Source organism: Lagenorhynchus albirostris, chromosome 7, assembly GCF_949774975.1.
Source record: "Lagenorhynchus albirostris chromosome 7, mLagAlb1.1, whole genome shotgun sequence".
Taxonomy (NCBI): domain Eukaryota; kingdom Metazoa; phylum Chordata; class Mammalia; order Artiodactyla; family Delphinidae; genus Lagenorhynchus; species Lagenorhynchus albirostris.
In genome coordinates, this window is record NC_083101.1 from 34457864 (window position 1) to 34482654 (window position 24791).

Genomic DNA, 24791 nt, shown 5'->3' on the forward strand with positions numbered 1-24791 from the left:
GCACAGATAGTGGAGCTTCCTGGCTGGATGTGGAACACGGGCTGTGCCCCTGGGGGTGCCCCGGGAGGCGTGTTCAGCAGGCTCACCCCAGGACTGGGAAAAGTGGCCACATTTTGGAAATGACTCAATGATGAAAAGTGTAGCCTCCCTCTCATCATTAGAAAAGTAAAAATAAGAAAATGGATTAGATGTCATTCCTCATCTGCTGAACCAGCAAAAAAATTTCCCCCAAAGCTCCTGAAACTAGAACACTTGGTGTGGATGAGGGAAATGGGCACTGAATCCTCATTGACTCTTCTCCTGGAGGGTGACTTGTGCCGTGTCCCCAGATGCCCTCTCCTTTGACTCAGGGAATCTACTTCTAGAAACCAGAGGCGACGACTAGAGATGTGCACAGAGTCCATGTTGGGGGATACCTTGTTTCTAAGAGCCCTGCCCAGGACACACCCCTTGTCCGACAGAGGGCATCCGGCTCCTCTGGCAGTGGGACACTGCAGACAAGACCCCTTAGTGGGCCATGAACTGAGCTAGTGGATTATGTTAGGGTCAAAACCAAAACAAAACACAAACAAACCAAAAAAGGAAAATATTAGAGAGCAGCCTTCCCCGTAAGGGTGAGTGTTGTTTCGTGACTTGGTCTCAGCTGTGGATGTGTGAGGGCACTGCCAGCACATGAAGTCCATTCCACACCGTGGGCAGTGGCAGCAAAGTATGAAGACTGATGGTGTTAAGTGGATATTTAAGGATATGGAGAGGGTATACCCAGCTGAAATTTAAAAACAGAATGCATATTATGATTCCGTTTGCAAATATAATGCACACACATGGAAAATGGTGTAGGGAACGGCTGTCTCTGGATGCCAGGATTTTTTTTTTTTTTGCGGTTCGCAGGCCTCTCACTGTTGCGGCCTCTCCCGTTGCGGAGCACAGGCTCCGGACGCGCAGGCTCAGCGGCCACGGCTCACGGGCCCAGCCGCTCCGTGGCATGTGGGATCTTCCCGGACCGGGGCACGAACCCGTGTCCCCTGCATCAGCAGGCGGACTCTCAACCACTGCGCCACCAGGGAAGCCGTGATGCCAGGATTTTTATAGTCTTTGTTTTGCTTATTTGGTCCTTTTTTTTTTTTTTTTGTCTACAATGAATATTCCTTTTGGAATAATACGGAAAACAATGAAAGGCAGCATACTGAGGGGGAAATAAGAAAAGAATGGGAACTTGCTTTTGCCTTGACCCTTCAACCTTGTGGCCTCAGTGCACAAAGGCTGGCCCAGCTGAGCAAGCTGGGCCTCACTGGGTGCAGCGGGTCAGGAGAGTGGAGTCTGTGTCCCCACTGGACAGGTGACAGAATTGGACTCAGAGGGCCACACAGCACTGAAGGATCGGCCCAGGCCTCCCGGTTCTGCACTCCTTCAGCTCCCTGGCACTGCCACTGTTTGTAGGCTCTGTCTGGGCTGCGGTGGGCCCCCAATACCTGCCCCAGTCCTTACATCCCTCTCCCAGCTGTCCTGCCACAGCAGGCATGCTTCCTCCAGCCTTCCCTGCCCACTGGGACGTCACCCAGATGAAGGACAGTCAGTGACCACAGGCTGTCCTGTGCCCAGGTCTGCGTCCTGTTCTCCGTGCACGCGGCCCAGTGTCCAGGAGGAGCGGGTGGCAGGCGCAGAGACTCTGAGGCTGGCAGAGGAGAGAGGTAGCTTTCCTACGTACAAAGCACCCGGGTGCATTCACTGCAGGCTGAGTTTCAGGGGCAGTCAGAGCTGGGCTGGAACCCCGGCTGCAGCACTCTCCCGCGGAGTGACTTCGGAGGTATCTTCATTTCTCTGAGTTTCAGTTTTTTATTTACAAAATAGGGGTTACGTGGTGACTGCCACCTGTCCCTGGCAGGGCTGAATTAGATCATGTACCTGCAGAGCATGCCGCAAGCTGGAAGGGGCTATGCCGACGTGACGTGCTGCTTTGGGGAGAGAGGGTGCTGTGGCAGAGTGGTGCAAAGGGGCCTGGCTTTAGGTTTGGGAAACCTGCGGCAGTGACGCTGCTGCTGCTGCGCTCATATCCCCTTGGCCCACCTGATTCACCTGCAGCTGGGGAGCTGGTCTCCAGCCAGCATCCCTTGAGACCCCCTGCCTGAGGGCGTGTCTGGCACCATGGGAGGTTCCTGTCCCAAAAACTGGTACAAGGGGCAGTGTGGCAGCACTAATGCCGGGCAATTCTCTACCTGCGCTGACAGTCAGGTCAGGTGGGAGGCTGTTTTCCAGCGAGGTGGAGCCTGCTCACCCATAGCAGGGGCCACTCCTCAAAGCCCCCTCAGTGGCTTTTCTCCTTCCAGGCTCCCTTTCCCTATGTCCTCACTCATGCTTCTTGGAATCATCTCCAAAACAAACGACTTGCCTCCAAGTCCTTGTCCACTTCTGGGGAACCCGAACTCTGCTGAGGTTCTGCATTGCCTGTGTCACTTTGAGTGGGTTGCCTTGACCTCCTGGACTTGAGCTTCTACAACTGTAAAATGCGGGCAATACCTACCTCATCGAGTCGTTAAGAGATAAAGCACGTGGAAACTCAGACTGAGGCAACGCTAACATTCAAACTGTGTAGGAGCAGCAGAAGCTCAGGAAGTGGAGGAAGGAGCCTGAGCCGCCTGTGTCCACAGGGCACAGAGAGCTGCTGGCACAGTGAGGCCGTGCTGCAATCAAGGAAGAAGAGAAAGAGGACAAGGAAGACGGCAGGATGCAGGTTTCCAAAGACAGTGATCTGAGTCTCACAGGACTAAAGAGACCCTTAGTAAAGTTAAAGAGGCCTAGAAGATTTCTGCCAAAATCTTATAATTGGCCAGACAATTGCCAGACACCCAGCCAACACTGGATGGAGTCTTTATTGGGTCCGGGAATCAGCGCATAGCTGCCGTTAAAACTCACGTTTTGTTAAATGCGCAATATACACTTTCCCATAAGTTTTAATTTTCCAAGATGAAGTGCCCAGCATGCCTTTTGGAAGTTATTTCCTCTGAAGTATCGATCTCTATTTTAAGTTAACCATTCCTGTTATCCGCCGTCCTAGCTGACCGTGTGGAATTCCCCCTTTCACCTCTGTGTTCCTCATCGGAAGTGATCTCCATGTGGGCAGGGACCACAACGTGTCCTGGTCACTGTGAAGGTACAGCGCTGGGCATAGTGTAGAGATGGATGGATGGATGGATAGAAGGATGGATGGATAGAAGGAAGAAGGGTGGGTGGATGGATGAGGAGTCCACACAAAATAAGCCTTTATTGGGAGTGGGTTGAGGGTGTCACAAGTACAGGTCCTGGATGGTGTGCACAGAGCGCTTCCAGCTGTCCTTCCAGCGCTGAGCCTCCTTCACCTGCAGTGTGCTGTCATCCTGGATCTTCTTCAACTCCTCTTCCAATGACGCTAAATATTTCTGGGAGCAAGCAGCGGGAGGAAGCCACGTGAGGAAGGGCTTCTGGGCTCTGTGCCCTAGATGAACACTGTAACCTGCTGCCAGTTAGCTTTGAACCCACTCCAGGCACCGGCAAGAGTTCCACAGGTCATTTCTCATTGCTTTGCCCAATAACCCATCAGGCAGGCCCGGTTATTTCCCCCATTTTACAGATTGGGAAACTGAGGCTCACAACCTTGCCTGGGGTTATTTAGCTAGAAAGAGGCTGAGCAGGGACTAGGACCCTGCTCTATCTGATTCTGCACTCTGCCCTCCTTCTTAATCACCATCCCACACTGTAGCCTCCTTGAAGCTCAGGGGTCCTGGCTTCCTCGAGAGGCTGAGCCCACTAGGCCTGAGCTCTCACTGAACTTGGCAGCAGAGTTGCCCCCTCTGCCTGGGTCTTAGCACAGTGGCCTGGGAACTGAGGGCTCTCCAAATACTGGGGTCAGCATATCTCAGGACGACGTTTCTCTCTGGGGCACCAGGAACAAAGGTCCACACATCTTCAGAGCCGAGAGGTCCCGCAGGAGGCCTCTGGGTGCAGCCTCCTCTTCGGGCAGGCCCCATGGGGTCTAACAGGCATTGGGTTCAAATCCTCGCTCTGCCACTCTGCAGTGCCATAGAGGGGACACACTTCTTTAAGTCTCAGTGTCCTCAGCAGCAACATGGGGACAATTCTACCTTCTTCATGGGCTTGTTACAAGGATCCAATGAGAAGGCTCACGTCGAGAACAGAAACTGCAGCAGGTGCTCAGGAACTGTCCCTTATTCCACCCATTGTCACCCGCTGCTCCCATGGCCGCCATGCCTCTGACTACTTTGTCCCCTCACTCTGTCTCAACTGTTCCTCGGAAAGCCTTCCTTCACACACACACCCCCACCCAAGTCTGGGTGTGGTGTCTCTCGGCTGGGCTCCTACAGCACTGGGGCTCACACCATCAGACCCGAGCTATCATTGGGACTGGACACGACCTGTGGCTCATGCGCTGGTGCTTAAGAACATTGGCTGTTCCCAGTGCTGACACTGTGCCCTGGGGCACCCTGAGGTGTGTCATCTGCTCCATGGACCAAATGACAGGGCACCTGGTGATAGCAAGCTCCCTCCTTCCCAAGGCAGCCACACCGAGCTGCCCTGCGTTCCCTGGGGTGCACCCACCCCACCCTGTCTCTCCACTCACCAAATAGATAGCATCTCGAGCTTCCACGGATGCCAGGTGGCCCAGGGTCGTTTTGGTGGTGGTGATTGATGGTGTTTTCTGGAGGAGAATCTTGTGTTGGATGGTGACTTCGGTGGGTTTGATTCCTGGCCACTTCCTACAAACAAACATGCATGAAAAGTCCTACAGGCTTATCTTCATCATTCACAGTGCACCCTTCATCCCTGGTGGAAAAGGTTAGCATTTAAAAAAAAAAAATTATCATGCTTTAAACGTCTTAATTAAAAGAAAAACCCTGATAATAAACAAATGGGACCTAATGAAACTTAAAAGCTTTTGCACAGCAAAGGAAACCATAAACAAGAGGAAAAGCCAACTCTCAGAATGGGAGAAAATATTTGCAAATGAAGCAACTGACAAAGGACTAATCTTCAAAATTTACAAGCAACTCATGCAGCTCAATATCAAAAAACAAACAACCCAATCCAAAAATGGGCAGAAGACCTAAATAGACATTTCTACAAAGAAGATATACAGATGGCCAACAAACACATGAAAGGATGCTCAACATCACTAATCATTAGAGAAATGCAAATCAAAACTACAAGGTATCACCTCACACCGGTCAGAATGGCCATCATCAAAAAATCTACAAACAATAAATGCTGGAGAGGGTGTGGAGAAAAGGGAATCCTCTTGCACTGTTGGTGGGAATGTAAATTGATACAGCCACTATGGAGAACAGTATGGAGGTTCCTTAAAAAACTAAAAATAAAACTATCATACGACCCAGAAATCCCACTACTGGGCATATACCCTGAGAAAACCATAATTCAAAAATAGTCATGTACCACAATGTTCTTTGCAGCTCTATTTACAATAGCCAGGACATGGAAGCAACCTAAGTGTCCATGACAGATGAATGGATAACGAAGATGTGGCACATATATATAATGGAATATTACTCTGCCATAAAAAGAAACGAAATCGAGTTATTTGTAGTGAGATGGATGGACCTAGAGTCTGTCATACAGAGTGAAGTAAGTCAGAAAGAGAAAAACAAATACTGTATGTTAACACATATATATGGAATCTAAAAAAAAAAAAAAAAAAGGTTCTAAAGAACCTAGGGGCAAGACAGGAATAAAGACACAGACGTAGAGAATGGAAGTGAGAGAGAGGCATGGACATATATACACTACCAAATGTAAAATAGCTAGCTAGTGGGAAGCAGCCGCATAGCACAGGAAGATCAGCTCGGTGCTTTGTGACCACCTAGAGGGGTGGGATAGGGAGGGTGGGAGGGAGACGCAAGAGGGAGGAGATATGGGGATATATGTATATGTATAGCTGATTCACTTTGTTATACAGCAGAAACTAACACACCATTGTAAAGCAATTATACTCCAATAAAGATGTTAAAAAAAAGAAAAAGAAAAACCTTACTGAGCATTCAACATTAAGCTTTGTCAAGTTCTTTTTTGCATTTTCATACAGTTTAAATCCATGTGTATACACAGTTGGGTTCTGCATGGGGAAGGGGAATCCCACACCTCTAGGTGTTTCCCTTTTCTGGGTCTCAGTTTCCTCATCAATTGGCCAGCGAGGTGGCAGTCATCAGTTCCTGGCCTGCTTTTCCTATTCTGCTATAAAACCACTGCTGACAACTTAGCTGGGCAAATCGCTGCCTTACTTCTTCCAGAGTAACATTCTTGGGTCACAGGGGACAAGCATTTTGGTAGCTCTTGTCATACAGGATGGACAGCTGTAGTGGATCACAGTGCCACCAGCAATCTGAGAATGTGCCCCACACTGGGACAGGCCTCTATTTTTTGGGGGGGCCCCTTTGTGGGTCCTTATCACATGAACTAATACCTGCTGAGCTCTTAGTATGTGCCGGGGCACTCCAAGTGCAATCTCATTGAACTTTCTCTTCATAATATCATGTAAGGTAGGCTGCCATGCCCATTTCACAGACGAGGAAACAGGCTTAGGACACAATGCCTTCCCAAGATTACCAGGTTTGTTTGACGTCAGAGCTCGTGGCCCTAACCATTCCACTGCACCACCCCCAGCAAATACAGCCATTTGTGGTATTACTCCCTGCTCTCGGCTCTCACCTGCTCCCTCGTTCAATCAGGGGCTTCTCACTCTCTTCCTCCAGGGAGAGCCCGTTGAGTTTCCTCCGTATTAGGATTGATGTTTTCTGTTTCGGGGGCTCCATCTCTGGCAGGCAAGAGACAGGTTACTGACAGCGGCCTCACCCACAGCCTGAGATCAAGGGGACCCCCGACCTTACATTTAGAGAAATGAGGGCTCGCTCCCCTCTTCCCCACTTGGAGTCTCAGGCAGGAGGCAGAGGCCCCTCCCAAACAGAAGCCAAATGCACCAGGTTCATAGGTGGGGGCCGAGGAGATGGCAAGGGGGTCAAAGCTGGAGGATGAGAGGTATGGTTTGGGCGTGGTTCCCAGCTCCAAAGCCCTCAGAATGATGCTCTGACTTTCTTGCAGCTCCTGTGAGCCCCCGAATATGCTTTGTAGAGCCTTCTTTGGCTTATACTAGCTCAGATGGGTCCTGAACTAAGAATTTCTCCTGGAATGCATACATTCAATGTTGTCCCTCTCACGTCCGGCTCACCGACCTGCCCTTTGACGTGAAGAGAAAGGGGCTCCGTCCACGTGGTGAGCAGCCCTCTGCACCCTGGTCTGCATGGATGGCAGGGCCAGGCTGCTTGGCTCAGAGCAGGGGGTCTCCCTGGCCTGGCGGTTCCCTCCAAGTTACCGACCGAGGCTGCCTCCCTGCCGGCTCCTCTCGCCTGTTCTCCCTCAAGTCTGAACCCCAGGGTCTCTGCGGGCTCTGCTCTCCCAAACCAGGCTCACATTTGCCAAAGAGAGCCCCAACACTGGAAAGTGACCAACGCCTCGAAATTCATATACATTTTGACCTAGAAAGTCCACTTCTAGGAATCTGTTGCCCCGAAACAGAGAAATATGGATGCAGACGTTCCCTTCAGCACGATTACAGGAGTGAAAAGCTGGACGTGGCCCGATGTGCACCAGCAGGGAACTAATCAGCAACTGAAAGTGCTCAAGGAGGTGGTGACTGGCTTGCCCAGCTTCCGCCCAAGGGGAAATTAGCTTACAAAAGAGCACACACTTGTGATCCATCCTCCCATCCCCCCGTTGATATCCACACAGGCCTGTGCCGGAAGGGAAATAACGAGGAGGACAGCCAGTGTTCAGGGCACTTATTTCTGGGTAGAATGACTATGTTCGTCTCTTTCTTTGTAACTCATATTGAATTTCTCATTTTACTGTAAGAAATATTGTCTGTCTAATGAAAAAAATATAAAAATAATATATTTATTTACTTAATAGATTAGTGATAAATGGATAATATTTAATATATGATTTGAATCTTTGTGTAGTTATAAAAGTAATTGGTGCACATTATAAAAAATTTAAACATCACCTAACGGGGAAAAAGAAAAGATTTTAGAAATCTCTCACAGCCCCACTTACCAGAGATGGTCATCAACAGTCTGGTACCTGTCTCGCAGGCTCTGTCGCTCTCATTCTTTGTCTCTGTCTGTCTCTCACACAGACTCATTTACATATATGCGGGGTGCATGTTTATATCACATATGTGTTTTTTTAATAGTATCATAGGTAGGTATAATGGTCACCTTGCTTTTTCCTGTGACAGTGTTCCTTCAGGACTTTCTGGTTGGCACATAGAGACCTACCACACCCACCTGAACAGCTGCACAGTACTCCCTCCTACATCTGGACCATAATTTATTTACCCAATCCTCTATATGTAGATATTAACATTGTTTCCAGTTCTTTGCAATTTCAAGCAGTGTTGTGAAGAATCTGCTTGAAAATATATCTTTGAAAAAGTATGCACGTATTTCTGTTGGATAAATTCCCAGGGTTAGAACGGCTAGGTCAAAGGCACACACACTCAGGACTTTGAAGGCACCGACAACAGTGTTCTCCAAGAGAGTGGGGTGGACGTACACTTCTCTGAGAGGCTCTGTGGTGCTCAGGCTTCCTGACAGCCTCACCAGTGCTGGCTGTCACTGAACTTAAAAGCCTTGCCAGGTTATTGGCGAGAAATGATACCTTAATAATGTTTATATTCACATTTTTCATCATTGGTGAAGTCAAGCATCTTTTAAATTTATTGGCCTTTTGAATTGCATGTTTGTTCTCTATCTCTTTTTACAAATTTGGCTTGTTAGAGTTCTTTATACCACAGGGATATTAGGCCGTTCTCTGGTCTATTAGTTATTAGGAATATTGTTGCAGTTTGTGGTTCGTCTTTCCATATTTTGACATTTTTCCTTGTTTTTGTTTTGGCCACAGAGAAGTACCAGCCATTCCTTTATGGCTTCTGGCTCTCACAGTTAGGAAAGCTGTCCCTACCCCAAGATTATGAAAATATTTAGCATTAGGATTTCATTTTTTATATATAATCTTTGATTCATTTGGGATTTGCTTTCAAGGAGTTTAAAAACTCAAGAGAGTTTTAATTAAAACAAACAAAAATTCATCAGTCCCCTCCATAGAGAATGTATTTTCATTCTGGGGGAGTTGGGGGAAAGCGGACGGCCCCCCCACCCCACCCCAGGCCCATCACCCTGTGTCACACCCCCTGGGGCCAGGGCACAAGGCCGGTGGCGCACATACTTGCAACCTGGACATCGTCAATGGTGACCACCTCATCCAACTGCAGCAGGAACTTCTCAGTGAAGGTGGCCAAGCTGGCTATGAAAAACCGGCTGTACTTCCGGATGAACTCCTGGAGGAAACATGGGGAAAACGGTGCTGCAGGGAGAGGAACTTGTCTCCTAAGACAGGCTGAGGGAGGATTTGGGGAGCAGCATGTGAGACAAGACCAGGGCCACGTGTCAACTGTGTCCAAGTTAACAGGCATCTGGTCTTCCCCAGGAGGCCTCTCCCTAGAGGGGACTTGGTTTGAAGATAGGCAATGATTCTGAAATGGCCAAGGGACAGACATAGACAATTTACTAAAGAGGAAATAAAACTTGACATGGATCTTGGAAAAGAAGTTCTCATTAGTAATTAATTAAGTTAGAAATTAAAAAATGCAAGTTACAACGGCCAATAAAGACCATCTCCACCTATGACACCCGCCTGCTTTCATACCCTGCTTTGGCCAGGGTGTCAGCAAAGGGCCGTGCTCAGTGCTGTTGCTGGGCTGTCAGTGGGGGTGACCTCCGGAGGGCAGTGTAGCCCTCAGCATCTAGACATGGAGTGGATGGCACTACTGACCTCCAGCTGCTCCCTGGTCACCGCAATCAAGGTGTCCAAATCTTCCTGCCTTTTCTCTTCCACTTGACACAGAGACTCCATTTCTTGGAGATGTGCGGGGTGTCCAAGATTTGGGTGGAGCTTCTGGGCATTTTCATCCTTCAGAAAATCCAGAAATCAGTAGGTTTTTTGACCTGGTCTTGAGGGCAGGACCAAAAAGTCACTGGCCTATGTCCTCTGCCAATTATGGCCACGGCCAGACTGATGTGTGCACTGACCTGGGTGTGTGAAGGGCTGAGGAGTGGCAGAGGAGTGGCTGAGGAGGGAAGACAGGGGCATGGCTGGAGTTGACTCCAAGGGTTAAGAAGTGGGAGAGCTGAGCATCTGCCCCAGAACAGTCAGGGCTTCAGTCCAATAAAATCAATAGCATCCACGTCCCATGGCTCGAAGGACCAGGTGGACAATTACTGTTGATCTCAATGGCCACAGCCCCATAGAACCAGCTGACCTAAAGGTTACATGCAACAAGGAGCGTGCTGAAGGCCTTCTATGAAGGAGCTGTTGGCTCAGCTCTTGTCTCTCCAGTGCCTAGTGTCCCTCACCCCCATCCAACAATCCCAAGCCTGGCCCACGTCCTTCCCTGGGACTCAGTCCTGCCGACGCCCCACCTCCGTTTCTGAACTCCCAGGGCCTCTGGCCCTGGAGAGGAGGGGCTGGTCCGGGGGGCCCCACCTTCCTTCTCTCCAGCTGTTCCTGATAATTCAAGAACTGTCCCCGGATCTCTTTGGTGGAGGTGCAATATTTTTTCCAGTGGTGCTCCTTGAAATTTTCCATCACCAGCCAACACACCTGGGGCAATAGCTCCTCAAATCTCCTCATCTGGGCCCGTAATTCTGTAGGAATTGGGGGTGGGGGACCAGGGGTGAGCACAGAGCAGAGCCAAGTTGCTGCAGCAATCTCTCCAACAAAGGCTCAAAGCGGATTCCCAAAGACAAAGGCTTGGTCTACAATGTGGTAATAGTTATTCCATCAAAAGGGGTCCTGTGGTCAAATCAGCATTAAAAGTACTGGACTAAACAAGTTCAAAGGACTTCTTTTCTACTCTCTGCAGGACTTTCCAGTGCTTTTAAAATGCACTGCATCTTTCAGCAGTTCTGTCTCATCCATTCTCTCTTCAAATATTGCCTTGACCCTAAGGCTCCTCCTCTCCCTCTAGACCTCTAAATAGCTGCATGCCAGACCTACCCTTTCTTCCATCTCTCTCCACCTCTCTCCTGTATTTCCATTTCTTTGTTTTTCTGTGCTGCACTTTGGTTATTTTCTTTGGTATTAAAGCCATTCATAAGTTTAAAATTTCAATGATTTATTTTTCCAATATAGAAGTTTGATTTGGTTCTCTTTCATATTTACTTGGCCATTTTAATAGTCTTTTGCTCCTCACTCATGTTTCCAATTTCCTCTTTTATTTAACTCTAAATAAATACATTATTTTACATTCTGTGTCTGATACATTCAATATCTGAAGTCTTTACTGGTCTCATTCTGCTGCCTCGTGCTCAAGGTGCCTTTTTCTGTGTGTGTGTGTGTGTGTGTGTGTGTGTGTGTGTGTGTGTGTGTGTGTGTGTGTGTGTGTGTGTGTGTGTGTTTTACAGTGAACTCTTTTTTCTTTTGCGGTACGCGGGCCTCTCACTGTTGTGGCCTCTCCCGTTGCGGAGCACAGGCTCCGGACGCGCAGGCTCAATGGCCATGGCTCACGGGCCCAGCCACTCCGCAGCATGTGGGATCTTCCCGGACCGGGGCATGAACTTGTGTCCCCTGTATTGGCAGGCGGATTCTCAACCACTGCGCCACCAGGAAAGCCCTGTGGTGAACTCTTATTCTGGGCATTTTATTTGTGGGAATCCCTGGAGGCCTGAACGGAAGGTGGGCTTTTCTGGAGAGGATTTGTAGTATCTCTACTAAACAAGCATCTGGGCATGACTGACTCAAAATCATTTTAAGCTAAGGTATCAGCTAGAGGTCTTATGGATGATCCACAAACACAAAGTTGAATTTAGGTTTATCTAAGTGTGACTTCAGGTTTAAACACCACATAAGAGCTGGCTTATAGTTACGGATTTTCATTGGAGTTTTTCTTCTTCTTTATCCAGTGCCACGGCTTATAACAAGACAGTTTCCTTCTAGTTACTGGGGGAGGAGGGCATATGGTTTCTGTCTCATTCTCCTTACTATGCAGATGGAGCCCTGTGGAGACCCAGTTTTCTGTGGCTTGTGCCCTTTCAGACTGCCCACCTTGGGTCGTCTGGTGCTTGGTCTCTGTTCCCAGTGTCCTGGAGGCCATGAAAACAGAGGCTCAAGTGGACCTGGGAGTCAGCAAAGCCCTCATGGCAATAGCCAGAGTCACTGCTCAATTTATCTCTGATTTCCTATTCTCACTTAATCTTGGAGCCCTGTATGTTTCTTACTTTATAGCTAGCTCATCCATGCATTTAAAAGTTTACCGCAAAAGTGTTATATCCAGGATTTTTACATGTTTTCAGTGGGAGAGTTGGTCAGGATACTGGACTCCCTGAAGGAAATGGAAGTCTTCATTTAATGTGAACTGTCAATCTGCCCGAGAGGGACATAATCTGCAGCATTTCTCAAACCCATTTGACCAGGGAACCTCTCTTTTGAGGAAGATCACATAGGATGGGATCCCACAGAGTTCACATGGGGAAACTCTGAGCTAGAGAAACAAAATGCTGCCCGTAGTTTCCGTTCCAGTCATTCTACAGCTACAGTAATGAGAGCCACTGCTGATGATTTCCCCTGCATATGGCAGGGCTGTGAGGGGCTTAATCCTCAAAAAAGCCTTGCATGGTGGGTATTATCCTTGTCTCCATTTACAGGCAAGAAAAGGTGACTCGGTCAAGGTCATATGGCTGGGAGATGGCAGTGCTGGGTCTTGACCCCAGGTCTGGCCGTCCCCTAATCCTCTCCCTCTTCTACCCGTGCTGCCCCTCAAACAACACAGAAGGCCTGTGATGGGCCCTCAGGTTCCCTGCCTTACAAGCAGAAATAATCAGGACTTATGACTGCATAAAACACACACAGCTGTGGACATGGAGAAATAGGAACGGGGGCGGGACCTATGGGTGTGTTTTCACAGCTCCCTTTAGGTCGTTATAATAAACATAAATGGCAAGATGTATCCTGCCTGCCTCTTTTCATGTCCCTATTCTCTAGGAGGCTATGTCTATCAAGTTCATCATAGCCCAAACCCAGCACAGGCCAGGCATACAGTAGGCACTGTGGAAGGATTTTTCAAATGATTAAACACAGAGGCACCATATGACCCAGCAATTCTCCTCCTAGTTATAAACCCAAGAGAAATGAAATCACACATCCACACACAACGTGCACGTGAACGTTTGCAGCAGCAGCATCCATAATTGCCAAAAGGTGGGAACAACCAGATGTCCGTCACCGAATGAACAAATAATACTGCATGACTCCATTCATGTGAAAGCCCAGATAGGAACATCTATAGAGACAGAAGGTAGATTAGCGGTTGTTTACGGCTGGGGACGTGATGGAGGGACAGTGGGTTCTAAAATTCACAGTGGTGATGGTTGCACAACTCTATGACTATATTAAAAGCCACTGAATAGGTGTAAAGTGTACAATTCAATGTATTTTAATACATTAAAATTAAATAAAATTAAATGTATTAAATTCATTAAGTGAATGTTTCAGTAAAGCTGTAAAAAATATCTATTCAATGAGTGAAACATTTTTAGTGATACAAATCACCATATTTCTCGAGAAAAGTGAATTTTTTTTGGCATTGTTGTTTCTCCCCAGTTAAATCTGATCAAGGTTTTTACCTAATTGTAAGATGTCAGCTTTTCACAGGGAGGCTCCTTTGCCTCCCCAGTGACTTCCAGGTCAGGAAGGCAGCATTCAGGCCGTGAGAGGCTCTGTGCCCCCAACCCCACTGGCCTGCAGCCCATCTGCTGGCCACACCCACCTATGAGGCAGGAGTTGTGGTACTCGTCAGCCTGGCTGTGGTACACCAGGATCTTCCTGCAGATGTTCTCTGCGCACTGGTCAAAGGTTCCGTACATGCAGTCGGGCCTGGTGATTGAGTGCTTGTCTTTGTGGTAAAACTCCTGCAGGAAAGGGTTGAAAGTGTGGGTGCCAGGCCCCTCCCCAGGGGGCTCTGGCCCAGCATCTTGGCATCCTCCACTGTGCTCTCCTCACCCCCTGGCCTTCTCTACTGCTGTCCTCTCCGCCAGGGTTGCTCCTCCTCCCTGTCTGTCCTTGTCACCACTGTCAGTATCCCAGGGCTGTGCGAGGCATGAGTGAGCCAATGGTATAATTCTAGGTATCTTTCAAGACTAAAATGGGTCTTCCACCCACCAGGCCGAGAGCTTTCTCTGAAGCGCCAAGCTGGGCCACTAATACGGATGACCCAGAGCTCTTCTCTGAAGACTCACAGCCCAGGGGGAGGCAGACAGGAAGCACACAGACACCCCTGTGTGGGGTGCACTGGACCGGAGCCCTGGGTCGCTCCTGCTAGAGGCCCCCTGCTCCCACGGCCCCACCCATCCCTCTGTAGTGCCACCGTGTCTGTCATCCTCTGCTGGGTGCCGGCCTCTCAGGGACAGAGACGGGGCTTGTTCCTCTTGGCACACCCGGTATCTGACACACAGTAGCCAAGAAACGGTTGGTGGCTGAACAAATGGGTAAATGAATGGATGAGCTTGAATTTCTAGGATGAAAGACAGCACATGAGGTGACAGAAGCTGGGTAGCGTGGTCATGGGGGCTGCAGTCCCCTTTGTTCAGTTTCACCCAAAGGCCATTATCAGCAGAAGGCAGGAGGCAGAGCCCACTGGGGACGTGTGACCAGCGGATGGCAAAGGGGCAGGTAGAGCCCTCACCTCCACCATGGTCAGCAGGTGCTCGTTGCTCTCCCAGAGGAGGCTCAGGATGATGCCTTTAAAATCCCTGCAACACACAGGAGACAGATCCCTGAGAGGCCTTGTCTAATCACACTAAATGGTGTGGACAAAGCCAAAGGGACTGAACATTCTGAGTACTCAGCAGCCCGGCCAGAACTGGATGGAGTTGGACAGCTCGGGATGCCCAAGCATGTCCCCGCCTAATATTTCTGTTCATCTAGTTTAATGCCTCTTGCATGTGACAAGCTGAGCTTGGCAGCTTCCAAGTGTCTCTGTTCTCTTTTGTCTTCATCACTTCTTGTAATTACTCATTCCTGCCCCAGGGCCATTGCTCACACTGATTCCTCTCCAGGGAACACCAACTTTCCTCTTGGTCACGTTTGTTCCTGCTCTTCCATAGATCCTGGCTCAGCGGTGATTCCTGACTGCCTTGTTCCAATGCTCTCGTGGCCCTCAGCTTTACAGCACTCCCCACAGGGGGACTGGAGACTGATCTGTGTGACTGGACATTAGCCCCATCTCTCCCAGCACCTGGTGAAGTCCACCAGGACACACACTGTGTGTCTGTTTTTGTTCACCATGGAATCCCCTGTCCCATCGCAGTGCCTGCACCTATCAGTGCCTCAGTCTTGGTTGAGGGAAGAAAGAATGATTTCTTATAAATATTAGTCCAACGAGCAAGACTGCCTGTAGGACCAAACATCCTTTTTCTGGTACCTCTGGCCTTTGGGTTGACTGTGCACACACGAGGTCTTTACTGAACAAACCTGCACAGATCCAGTGAATATTCCTGTCGGTTAGGTCAACTGTCTCAACATTTAAGACTGAAATAAGGGACAGATGTGTTAGAACTGCATGTACCTGTAGGACAGCTATTTTTGCACAGTTTCTATAAAGTGATGCAGTGACTGCTTTACACACACATCAGTTCTGGCATTTTCTAAAATACATGTATATTAGTCATGTGATCTTTCATTTAAAAATTCATTCATCATAATTAAAGAAAATTCGAAATAAACTGAAAAGCAAGAAGAAAAAAATAAATGCTAACATTTTACTGTATTTCCTTCTGCTGATTTTTAAATTGGTCTGGAGCTAGGTTCATGGGCATTTTACATTCTGCACACTTAAAAGTGTTCCCCCTACATGATGATATCATTTTAAATGGCTGTGTGACACCATCGAGTATGTATGCACTGTGGTTTACAATCCCCCATTTTTGGAACTTTAGGGTTTTTTTCCCATTTTTAACTGGGATAAAAAGTATTGCATATGGTTTATCATGCAAGCGTTTTCTTCTTCATACATGGTTTCCTTGGTAGAGGGACCCACGGACCTGCACAAAAGGCATAAACTTATGGCCTTCACTATACCTTTCCCGACTGCTTTCTGGAAAAGTAATTTGCTGTCTGTTGACCTTGACAAAGACTCTCCCCTCGAGCAAACGTTAGGCTCCTCTGCATGCTTTCACTATACTTTCCCAAATACTTTTCCACTGTGGGATTCATGACCCTGGCGTGATTTTACTAAGGATAATTTGGAACCTCATTGGCTTCTTGGGGAAACAAGATCTCCCCAAACTGGAGGGGAGACCCCCCCAAGACCTCTCTCCCCCACCACGCCTATGCTCCTTCTTCCTCCTTTTGCCACCTTCCACCTTCCCTTCAGTTCCCTGGTTTCCTTTGATATGACCCCTTCATAGCCCTACCTCGCCTATCTGTCTGTCCACCCTGCCAGACCTCTCCTTTCCCACTCCAGCCCTCAACTCCCTACAGTCGCTTGACCTAAATTCAGGCGTCCTGTCCCCATCAGGGCTCTCAAGGGACAGAGGAACTCCTGAAAGCAACTGCCTGAGGCTAAAGAGGAAAAAGGGCTAATTTGAAAGAGGTTGGATGTTTCACCGGCTCATATGCACTCTAGAATTCGGAAACTCTTGTTAAGTTTACTTATTTTATGGCAATATAATTATTTGTGTGAATTCCACAAAAAGCTGTCCTCCTTGTAACAGGACGTAACTGGAAACATTGATGTATAACCAAGGCTTTGACTGAAATGTCATATGGACAATGATGCATAGGATCAGACGTGACCAAACAGTTTCAAGAAACTAAGGTTGACTTGATGGAGACAGTGCTTCAGAGCCCTCTTGGGAAAACCCACCTGGCACCTGGCTAATGAGGTTCCCAGCCTCACAGGTGAGTAAGGAAAACCTGAAGGTACTGTGGGGACCTCAAGAAGAGAGGCTTTCACCCAAATCTATAGGTACTGCAGGTGAAATCTGACTCGCCTTTTTGGCTTCAAGAGGCTTTTAAGAGTCTAATCTGAGATTCTTTTTGAGAAGTTCCAGCGACGCAAATGTAAAAAGTTTAGGTGGTCAGTCACCACGCCTGCTGCACTTATGTAAATAATCAGGCAAAGCTAATGAGACCAGACTTGTTTTGTAAAAAAGAATCAAACAGAAGGGCGACATAAATTTTATGTTTCAGTGGGAAACTATAGCATTCTCTCGTGATTAGTAGATTCTACCCCTATTCATTGGCTTTGAGGTTTTGTGGCCTCCCTGGAAACTGGCACGGATCTCGCTGTCATGTACGTTTCGTCAGTTCTTACCAAATCTCAATTCTTCTAGTCTCCTCCAATATCTGCCTACAACTCCCCACTGAGAGCTGAAACCTGACTGTCTAGGTCCCTGTTGGGACTCGAGGTTGTTCTGTAGCTGGCTTTTCCTCCAGGATCCAAAGAAGCCCTGCCAGCTGGAGTGGGGCGATGGGCAACTGGAATGCCAGGAGCTACTCCCGAGTGGGCCCCTCTGGGTGCTTCAGGCCCAACGTCTAGAAAGCCCCTTGACTGGTTGCCCTACTACCAAGTCTCAGTAGACGGTTCAGCTGGCCCTTAAGGAACAAAAGGTGACTGAATAGAAATGAACTTATTGTTCAAAGGAAAGAAGAATGGCTTCTTGGTGAACGTCTAAATTTGGTGGAACTATCTCTCAATAAATTTAGGTGAGTTAGGCTGAGACAAACCAATCTTGACTCTTACCCATCCCCATGCCGACCTCTCCTGCTCTGCCCCCTACTTCCCATTTCCCTTGGCTGAGTTAGATTTAGCTGCCCCCTGACAAAGATGACAGGTTAAAATGGAGTTAAAGGACATGGCATTGACACTTACTCCGCCGGAGGAGGTGGCTTGTCTCCGAGCACCTGGTACTTTCTATCTAGTCTGTTGGGCTTGGTGTACCGTGTGATGCTGTGGGGCAAAGGTGTGTCAGTGCACTGGAGGCTGGAGATGAACACAGGCAGACCTGAGCCCACGTGAGCCCCCCCCCACCCCGGGCCTGCCTGTGCGGCCCCGCGCTTCGAGATGCTCCCTCCCGCTCGGCAGCTCTGGAGACAGCCTTATCGCGGGGCTGGAGCCCTGACCACTAAAACCCACACAAGGCTGCCGAGAGTGGTCAAGGGACAGAGGTGCTCGGGCCCAGAAATCTGCATCCTTTTCTGTGGTGAGGACCCAAAGAAAACTAGGTTGAGCCACATGTAGGTTGCCAAATTTTCAAATAAAAATACAAGTTAAACTTGAATTTCTTAATACAACACTGTAAATCAACTATACAACAATAAATTTTTAAAAAGAACTCAAATTTCATATAAGCAATGAGAAATTTTTAGTGAACATCCCATGCGATATTTGGGACACACATATATAATATTAAAAATATTACGTGTTGTTCATCTGAAATTCAAATTTAACTGGGCATCCTGAATTTTTATCTGGCAGCCCTAGCAACATGTACTTCATTGGTAACCACTGAGAGACTGAATATGCAAATGGACAACAGCTGGACCATATATAAGTAGAGAACTCTGGCCCATAAGCTGCAACAACCTGCCTAGGACACCAACCCCTTAGCTACAATAAATAACTCAGGAAGCCGGCTTGTGGAAGTCAGACTCGCAGGAGGACAGATCGCTATTTCTAGCGGCAATCCAGGAAGCCAAACAATACCGTGGAAAACCACCCAACTCCCGGACAGGTTCCCAGGGTGGGAGGCCATGTGAGCCAAGCCACTGGGTGGGGGTGAGCACAGACCAGTCTAAAGCCGGTGTCAAAGCCGGCCCCTTGTGGGGTCCCTTGGAGTGTCAGGGCTGTGAGCACAGGAGGTGCACTCTGAGGACATGGTCTGGTAAAGGGTGGCGGGGTGGGGTCTGAGGCGGGGAGATCGCAGGCAGCCTAGCCTTTCTACCTCGCTGCCAAGGTGGCACTGGCAGTGGACAAGCCCTTCTTCACGGAGTTGTCTACCCGGCTCCGCAGTCGCTTCAAGCCTTTGGGTGACGAGCACCCAGGACAAGAACAGAGAATCCAAGGTGAGGTGGGGCCGGGTGGCACCACCAGCTGCCCCACCACCAGTGCCCTGAGACCTGTTTGCCTCTACCTGTTTGGGACCGCTCTTTGTCACACTGCTGGGTTGGACATTTGGAGTCAGGAAATCTGAAACCAAAGGAAAGGATGTGAGCTTTTCCCCAGTGACCACAAGCACGGCTCAGGCCAGGCACTGGGCACCATCCCAGTTAGCCCACGATGCCACGCGAGTCTGCCCAATCGTGAGCCCCACTTCAGAAGAGGAAGCTGAGGCTTTGAGAGGAGAAGCCCCCGCATAAGGTCACAGCTGTCAAGGGTGGGCTCACATGGGGGCTGGCTCCCGAAGGCTCAGGGCCCCACTGTGCACACCCAGGCCACTCACTGCAGGATCCTCCTGACCACCTCCACAGCTGGGTCTTCAATCAGGGACTTCCCCATGCGGCTTGGCTGGGTGAAGGACTCGGGGGTGACAATGTCTACCTTGGCCTCTTCTTCATGGGCTTCTGAAGACACCAGGATGTCACTCTCTACCACCAGGTTGGTCAAGATGTTGTCCTGAAGGCCAAAGATCAGGGTCCATTTGTGTGGGTGGCAGGCAGGCAGGCAGGCTGGGTTCCCGTCCCAGCACCACCTTGCCCAGGTGCTGTGGCTGGAGGCCAGCTGCCTGACCTCTTTGAGCCTCCCTTTTCCCTTCCGTGAAGTAGCAGTGATCATATCTACCTTAGAGGACTATTCATTCATTCATTCATTCATTCATTCATTCATTCACACGTGCATGCTTCAAAAATGTTTCTTGAGTGCCTGCTTTCTGCAAGCCTCTACCTGGGTATGGGACACAGGATGAAGAGGCCACATGTGACCCTTACCCTCATGGAGCTTACAGTCTGGTCAGAGAGACAAGACATTTATTTGACCACAAATAAATGGTCAAAAATGGGGCCAGGGCTTCCCTGGTGGCGCAGTGGTTGAGAGTCCACCTGCCGATGCAGGGGACACGGGTTTGTGCCCCAGTCCGGGAAGATCCCACATGCTGCGGAGCGGCCGGGCCCGTGAGCCATGGCCGTTGAGCCTGCGCGTCCGGAGCCTGTGCTCCGCAACGGGAGAGGCCACAACAGTGAGAGGCCCACATACCGCAAAAAAAAAAAAAAAAAAAAAAAAAAATGGGGCCAGTGTTATGAAGGGGAAGTTCCAGCGTCTTCCCTGAGGCTGAGGGTCATGGACCTGTAAGGCCACCCGTAGATGTGCCCAGGCGGTGTTTCTGACCAACGGACAAGTGAGTGAATGAGTACGTGGATGAGTGAGTGGCCACCTCTACCTCGAGTTGGACCTTAGAGAAAGGGTGGGAGTGGTGGCCCACCACGAGTGCTTAGGTGAACTCTTCCCTATTTTATCCTGCATCTTGGCTCAGTGCTAGACTGTAAGCACTGTAAGGGAAGGACTCCAGCTGGACTCCTAAGTTTCACCTTGTGGGGTGCAGTACTGATGGTGTGATGGAAGCTTAGCGCTAGTGGCACAGCGGGAAGAGCCTCCCCAAAGAAGGAAGGGCTGGTTCAGAGCGTGGCAGTGTGAGGCAGGGCCTGAGGGTGGCCAGAGCAGAACTTGAGGGGTGTCCGCTTATGCTCCCATTGGCTCTGTCACAGCCCTTCTGGCAGCTGGTTGAGCACCTCTGGTGTTTAAAGCTTGGTGAGAGAGGGTGGGGTGAGGGCGACAGGTTCTGCCCTCTTGGGGCACACCGTCTAGGGGAGACGGCTCCTAAAAGGGAGACCTCACTGCATGGTCTGTGGGCTCATGGGGAAGTGGGACATGCCACCAAAACCAGGGGGTGAGAGAAGGCCTGGGGGAAGAGGCCTCTTACGGGGCCAGAGAAATGAAGTGCCCGTGGAGGGCAGACCTTTGAGGAGGCTGCTGCGCAGGTCTAGGTAAAAGGTCTGGATTTTGTCCCAAGGGCAGGAGAGTGACACGGGAAGACTGGCCTTGTCCAACATGAGGTCTGGCTGCAGCTCTGGGAATGGATCATGGGGGAAGTGAGAGGATAAGGGCAGCCACGTGGGCAAGAGACGGGGGGTTGGACAAGGCCATGGGGGTGGGGTGGAGAGAAGCCAGTGGCTGCTCACGGCAGCGGGTGGGAAGGAAGAGGCTGAGAGGTGAGGCTGCCCTGAGAGCTGGTGGGCCCTGATGGCGGGAGGAGGTGCTGCCAGGAGGCGAGGGGTCTCCTAAGAGACCAGTGCAGGGAAGTGACCCATCTGGGATTGGAACCCAGATCTGACTCCACAGCCTGTGGCCTTTCCAAGGCATCCCAGCAGGCCTGACTTCCAGCAGTGGCCTGGGAGATCTTCTTGCCTTGGGCTGTGCTGAGCCCTGCGGGTTTCCTGGAAGCCCGGACCCAACAGTTCAGCCGCTCTTCCCCATGGCCACCCCATCCCGTTCCTTACGGTAAGGACCACTTGAGTCACAGATACCATGTTCAGCTTGCAGTTGAGATACTGAATCCTCGGGCTCAGTTTTTCTTTCCAAGTTCGAACAAGGCCAAGGAGGTCTTCTGTGGTCACTATCTAGTGCGAACATGGAGGAAAAAAGCCACAGGAAGCAGGCTGCGGGCAGGCAGGCTGACTCCATGTGAACTGCAGGAACCGGCTGGCTGGCAAGGACACCTCTTGGCTCCATGGAGGCCCCTCACTTGCAGGGAGGGCCCTGTGGGAGTGGGGAGCCCTGGGCTGGCTCTCTCAGGTGGCTCCACTGCAGCAGTGGATCCTTCCCTGATGGGGCATCGGGAGTTCTATTCCTGGTTCTAGGGGTTTGCTCTGGGCAAATGATTTAAGCTTGTTCTACTTAGTCTCCCCGTCAGTGTGATGGGGACACAGTATGTTCCTTCGGATCTCTTCTAGTTCTAATGCTCTACGTGTAGAAGGAAATATTCGGCCCAAGATGGCGAGGGCGTGTAGGCGGGAAATGGCCACAGCCTTTCTGGAGGGTGATCTGGCTATCAGATCGAATACGTCAAATACATGACCCCTTAGAGCAACAATCCCACAGACCATACCTTGCAGGGGGCAGGGAAACACCCGTGAGGATGTTCACCTTCCCCAAGCAGCACGCACAGCGCTCAGTGGTCCCCACACATTGCTCCCTGAATGGCTCACTGACCTAATGGATGACCCAGGCCAGGTGGCACCTTGGCCTCTTCCCACTCCCTTCATTTCCAATGCACCCTGAATCCCGCCCATTCCCCCGCCGCTCAACCCTGGGATTGGAACATGTCCCTGCTGGAGTCTCGAGTGGTGACACTATTCGGTCTTGGCACTCTGCCTCATTCCTACCTGCCTCCCTGCCTTTCTGCACCCAGCAGCCAGAAGGTCTTCTTTAACGTGGCACTGAGCACACGGCCCTGGGCATACCCTTCCCTGGTCCCCACTGCCTTCACCGAGCATCTGATGCATTGCTTCCGCCTCCTGATGACCACCCGGCAGGAGAGTCCAACCAGTGTCCTCCGCCAACACAGGACCACCCGCCCGCTCAAGCAAATGCTCCCCACCCCATGCCAGGGTCTGTGCAAGCCCCCTGCTACCCTGCCCACTGCCCTGACACATCAGATAGGAAGTGAGGAAATGTGGGAGAGCAAATGCTTCTGCTCTGAAGAGAGAGAGTTGTCCCTAAAGAGCCTGCTGAAGCGGTCACAGCAGATTAAGCTGGTTTTCCCCTGCTCCCCCCGTGTATGTGTAGAAACATCTGCACGAGAACACAAGAGGTACACGGGACCTCCACTCTGTGCTTTGTGGATGTTCGAACTTTTTTCACCAAGCACATGTAACTATGCAAGAAAAAGCAGTAAAGATAGAAAAATAAATGTCCTCTCAGTGCTAATAACAATAAAACCTCAACTTAGTCACTGAAATGGAAGACAGAACCCCTGGCCAGGACATCTGGTTCTCAGGTGCCTGGCTGAACTGTGGAGAAAAGATTACTTGGAGTGACCAGGGTGCAGGTGGCACAAGGGACAGAGACATGCACTAGAGGCAGAAAAACAAGCAAGTCAACAATGTAAGCACGCAGAGACCCGCTACGCTGGTCAGGGCCTGGCAGGCACCTGGAACCTCGCTTCTCCCAGACTTTGCTCCAATTTGGACTTTTCACAGCTTATACACAGAAAATGGAAGTAACCAATTTATGTGCAATGGTCAAAACAAAAGGAAAATCGAACAAAAAGTGGTTGTTCAGAGGGCAGAGTCCTGCCTCTGTTATTCATCCAGGGCTGCGTTCCAATTACAGGGAGGGAGGCCTGGTGACATCAGAGGGGGAGGGAGGCCAGACTCAAGCCCCTGTGCTCACTGGCCTCAAGATGCCTGCCTGGGAGGTGCTAGGGGCCGGGGGCAATGGCTGGTTTCTCTTCTCGTCCTTAATTCCATTGAATAAAACAGGGGTTAAGTAGGAAGGCTCAGAGGCCCCACTGGTGGTGGAGAAATCTTGGCCACAGACGTTAAGTTTATTTCCAGTTTACGATTCTGGCCTGATGCATCTTTACTATTCATAACTTAGTATCCACTGAGCACTTACTTTTTCATCTCCCCTTGAGCTTCGGCACATTTGCACCTTGCTTTGAAGCTGCTCCAGAGAAGAATTTAATCCATCTGCTTGCAAATTGGATTTTGCAACCTAGAAAAACCAGAGGTTCTGAGATTTGTTTCTAGAATACTTATTTTGATCAAGAAAATGTTCCGCAAATCATTATCTGAGAGGTGGATTAAGTACCGAAAAAATGAACTCAGGGGGAACAATGCACAGTCATATCAGAAACTCGATCAATGCAAATTTAAAGGACTTTTTTTTTACTGTCAAATAGTAAGTTTTAAAAATAAAACTGGTGACCTGCAGTACTGGTTGAGGGCGTTAGGAGGGACACACTCATGCCCTATTGGTGAGGGGATGTCTGTACAAGCCACCTGGAAAGTACAAAGAGCCTTAAAACATTCATGCTCTAACCCAGTAATTCCAGCTCTGGGAGGCACCCTATGGACACCATCAGAGTTTCCAGTGCAAGCATGTCTAACACACCATTGTGTATATTATAAGTGAAACCCACCAGATGTTCCTCCAAAAAGGAATGGTTAAGTAAAAATGGCAACACATTAGGGAGAGAGAAACCATCAAGTGATGTTTTTGAAGAAACTTTTCAAGATTATACAGCTTAAAAAATTGTAATAAATAGCACCCTTCCCTTGTCCCCACTGCCCTGACCCTCACTCCAGCACCAGGAGCCCAGCTCACACGGCCCTGCTGACCCGGCCCCCGCTCCAGCCTCATTGCTCCCCACTTTTTCCTGCTCGAGCTCTCTCTCTCACCTTGGCTCCAGCTTCCCAGGATTTTTTTCACGATCTCTCCAGGACACTGCTCCCCACCCTCCTGCCTGGCTGGCTCTTCCTTCGCCATCAGGCCTTGGGAAACACCACTTTCCTAGTCCAGGTGAAATCCTCTCCTCTACATCCCCACGCACCTCACACAGCCCTCATGGCCTCTGTAGCCCAGATGGCCTGGCATGTCTAAGGCCTGAATTTCTGGTGTCAGTCAGACCTGGGTTCACATTTTGGCTCCACCATTTAAGAACTCTGTGTTCTTGCCC

The 24791-nt window shown here is 49.7% G+C and overlaps 1 protein-coding gene across 2 annotated transcripts in view; it reads right to left on the bottom strand.

The window, feature by feature from the left end:
• Positions 1-3234: 3234 nt before the first annotated feature.
• CCDC180 (coiled-coil domain containing 180) overlaps positions 3235-24791 on the bottom strand; it is a 55303-nt gene continuing 33746 nt past the window's right edge. For both annotated transcript variants that reach the window (XM_060153384.1, XM_060153383.1), the window contains 14 exons: positions 23729-23827; positions 21610-21729; positions 19560-19732; positions 19251-19306; positions 19062-19140; positions 17990-18100; positions 14801-14867; positions 13886-14027; positions 10606-10766; positions 9895-10032; positions 9289-9400; positions 6715-6820; positions 4616-4751; positions 3235-3416 (listed from right to left, as the gene is read on the bottom strand). In XM_060153384.1, coding sequence (XP_060009367.1) covers positions 3285-3416; positions 4616-4751; positions 6715-6820; positions 9289-9400; positions 9895-10032; positions 10606-10766; positions 13886-14027; positions 14801-14867; positions 17990-18100; positions 19062-19140; positions 19251-19306; positions 19560-19732; positions 21610-21729; positions 23729-23827 — 1632 coding nt within the window. In that variant the 3' untranslated portion in view covers positions 3235-3284. The remainder of the gene's footprint in view (positions 3417-4615; positions 4752-6714; positions 6821-9288; positions 9401-9894; positions 10033-10605; positions 10767-13885; positions 14028-14800; positions 14868-17989; positions 18101-19061; positions 19141-19250; positions 19307-19559; positions 19733-21609; positions 21730-23728; positions 23828-24791) is intronic.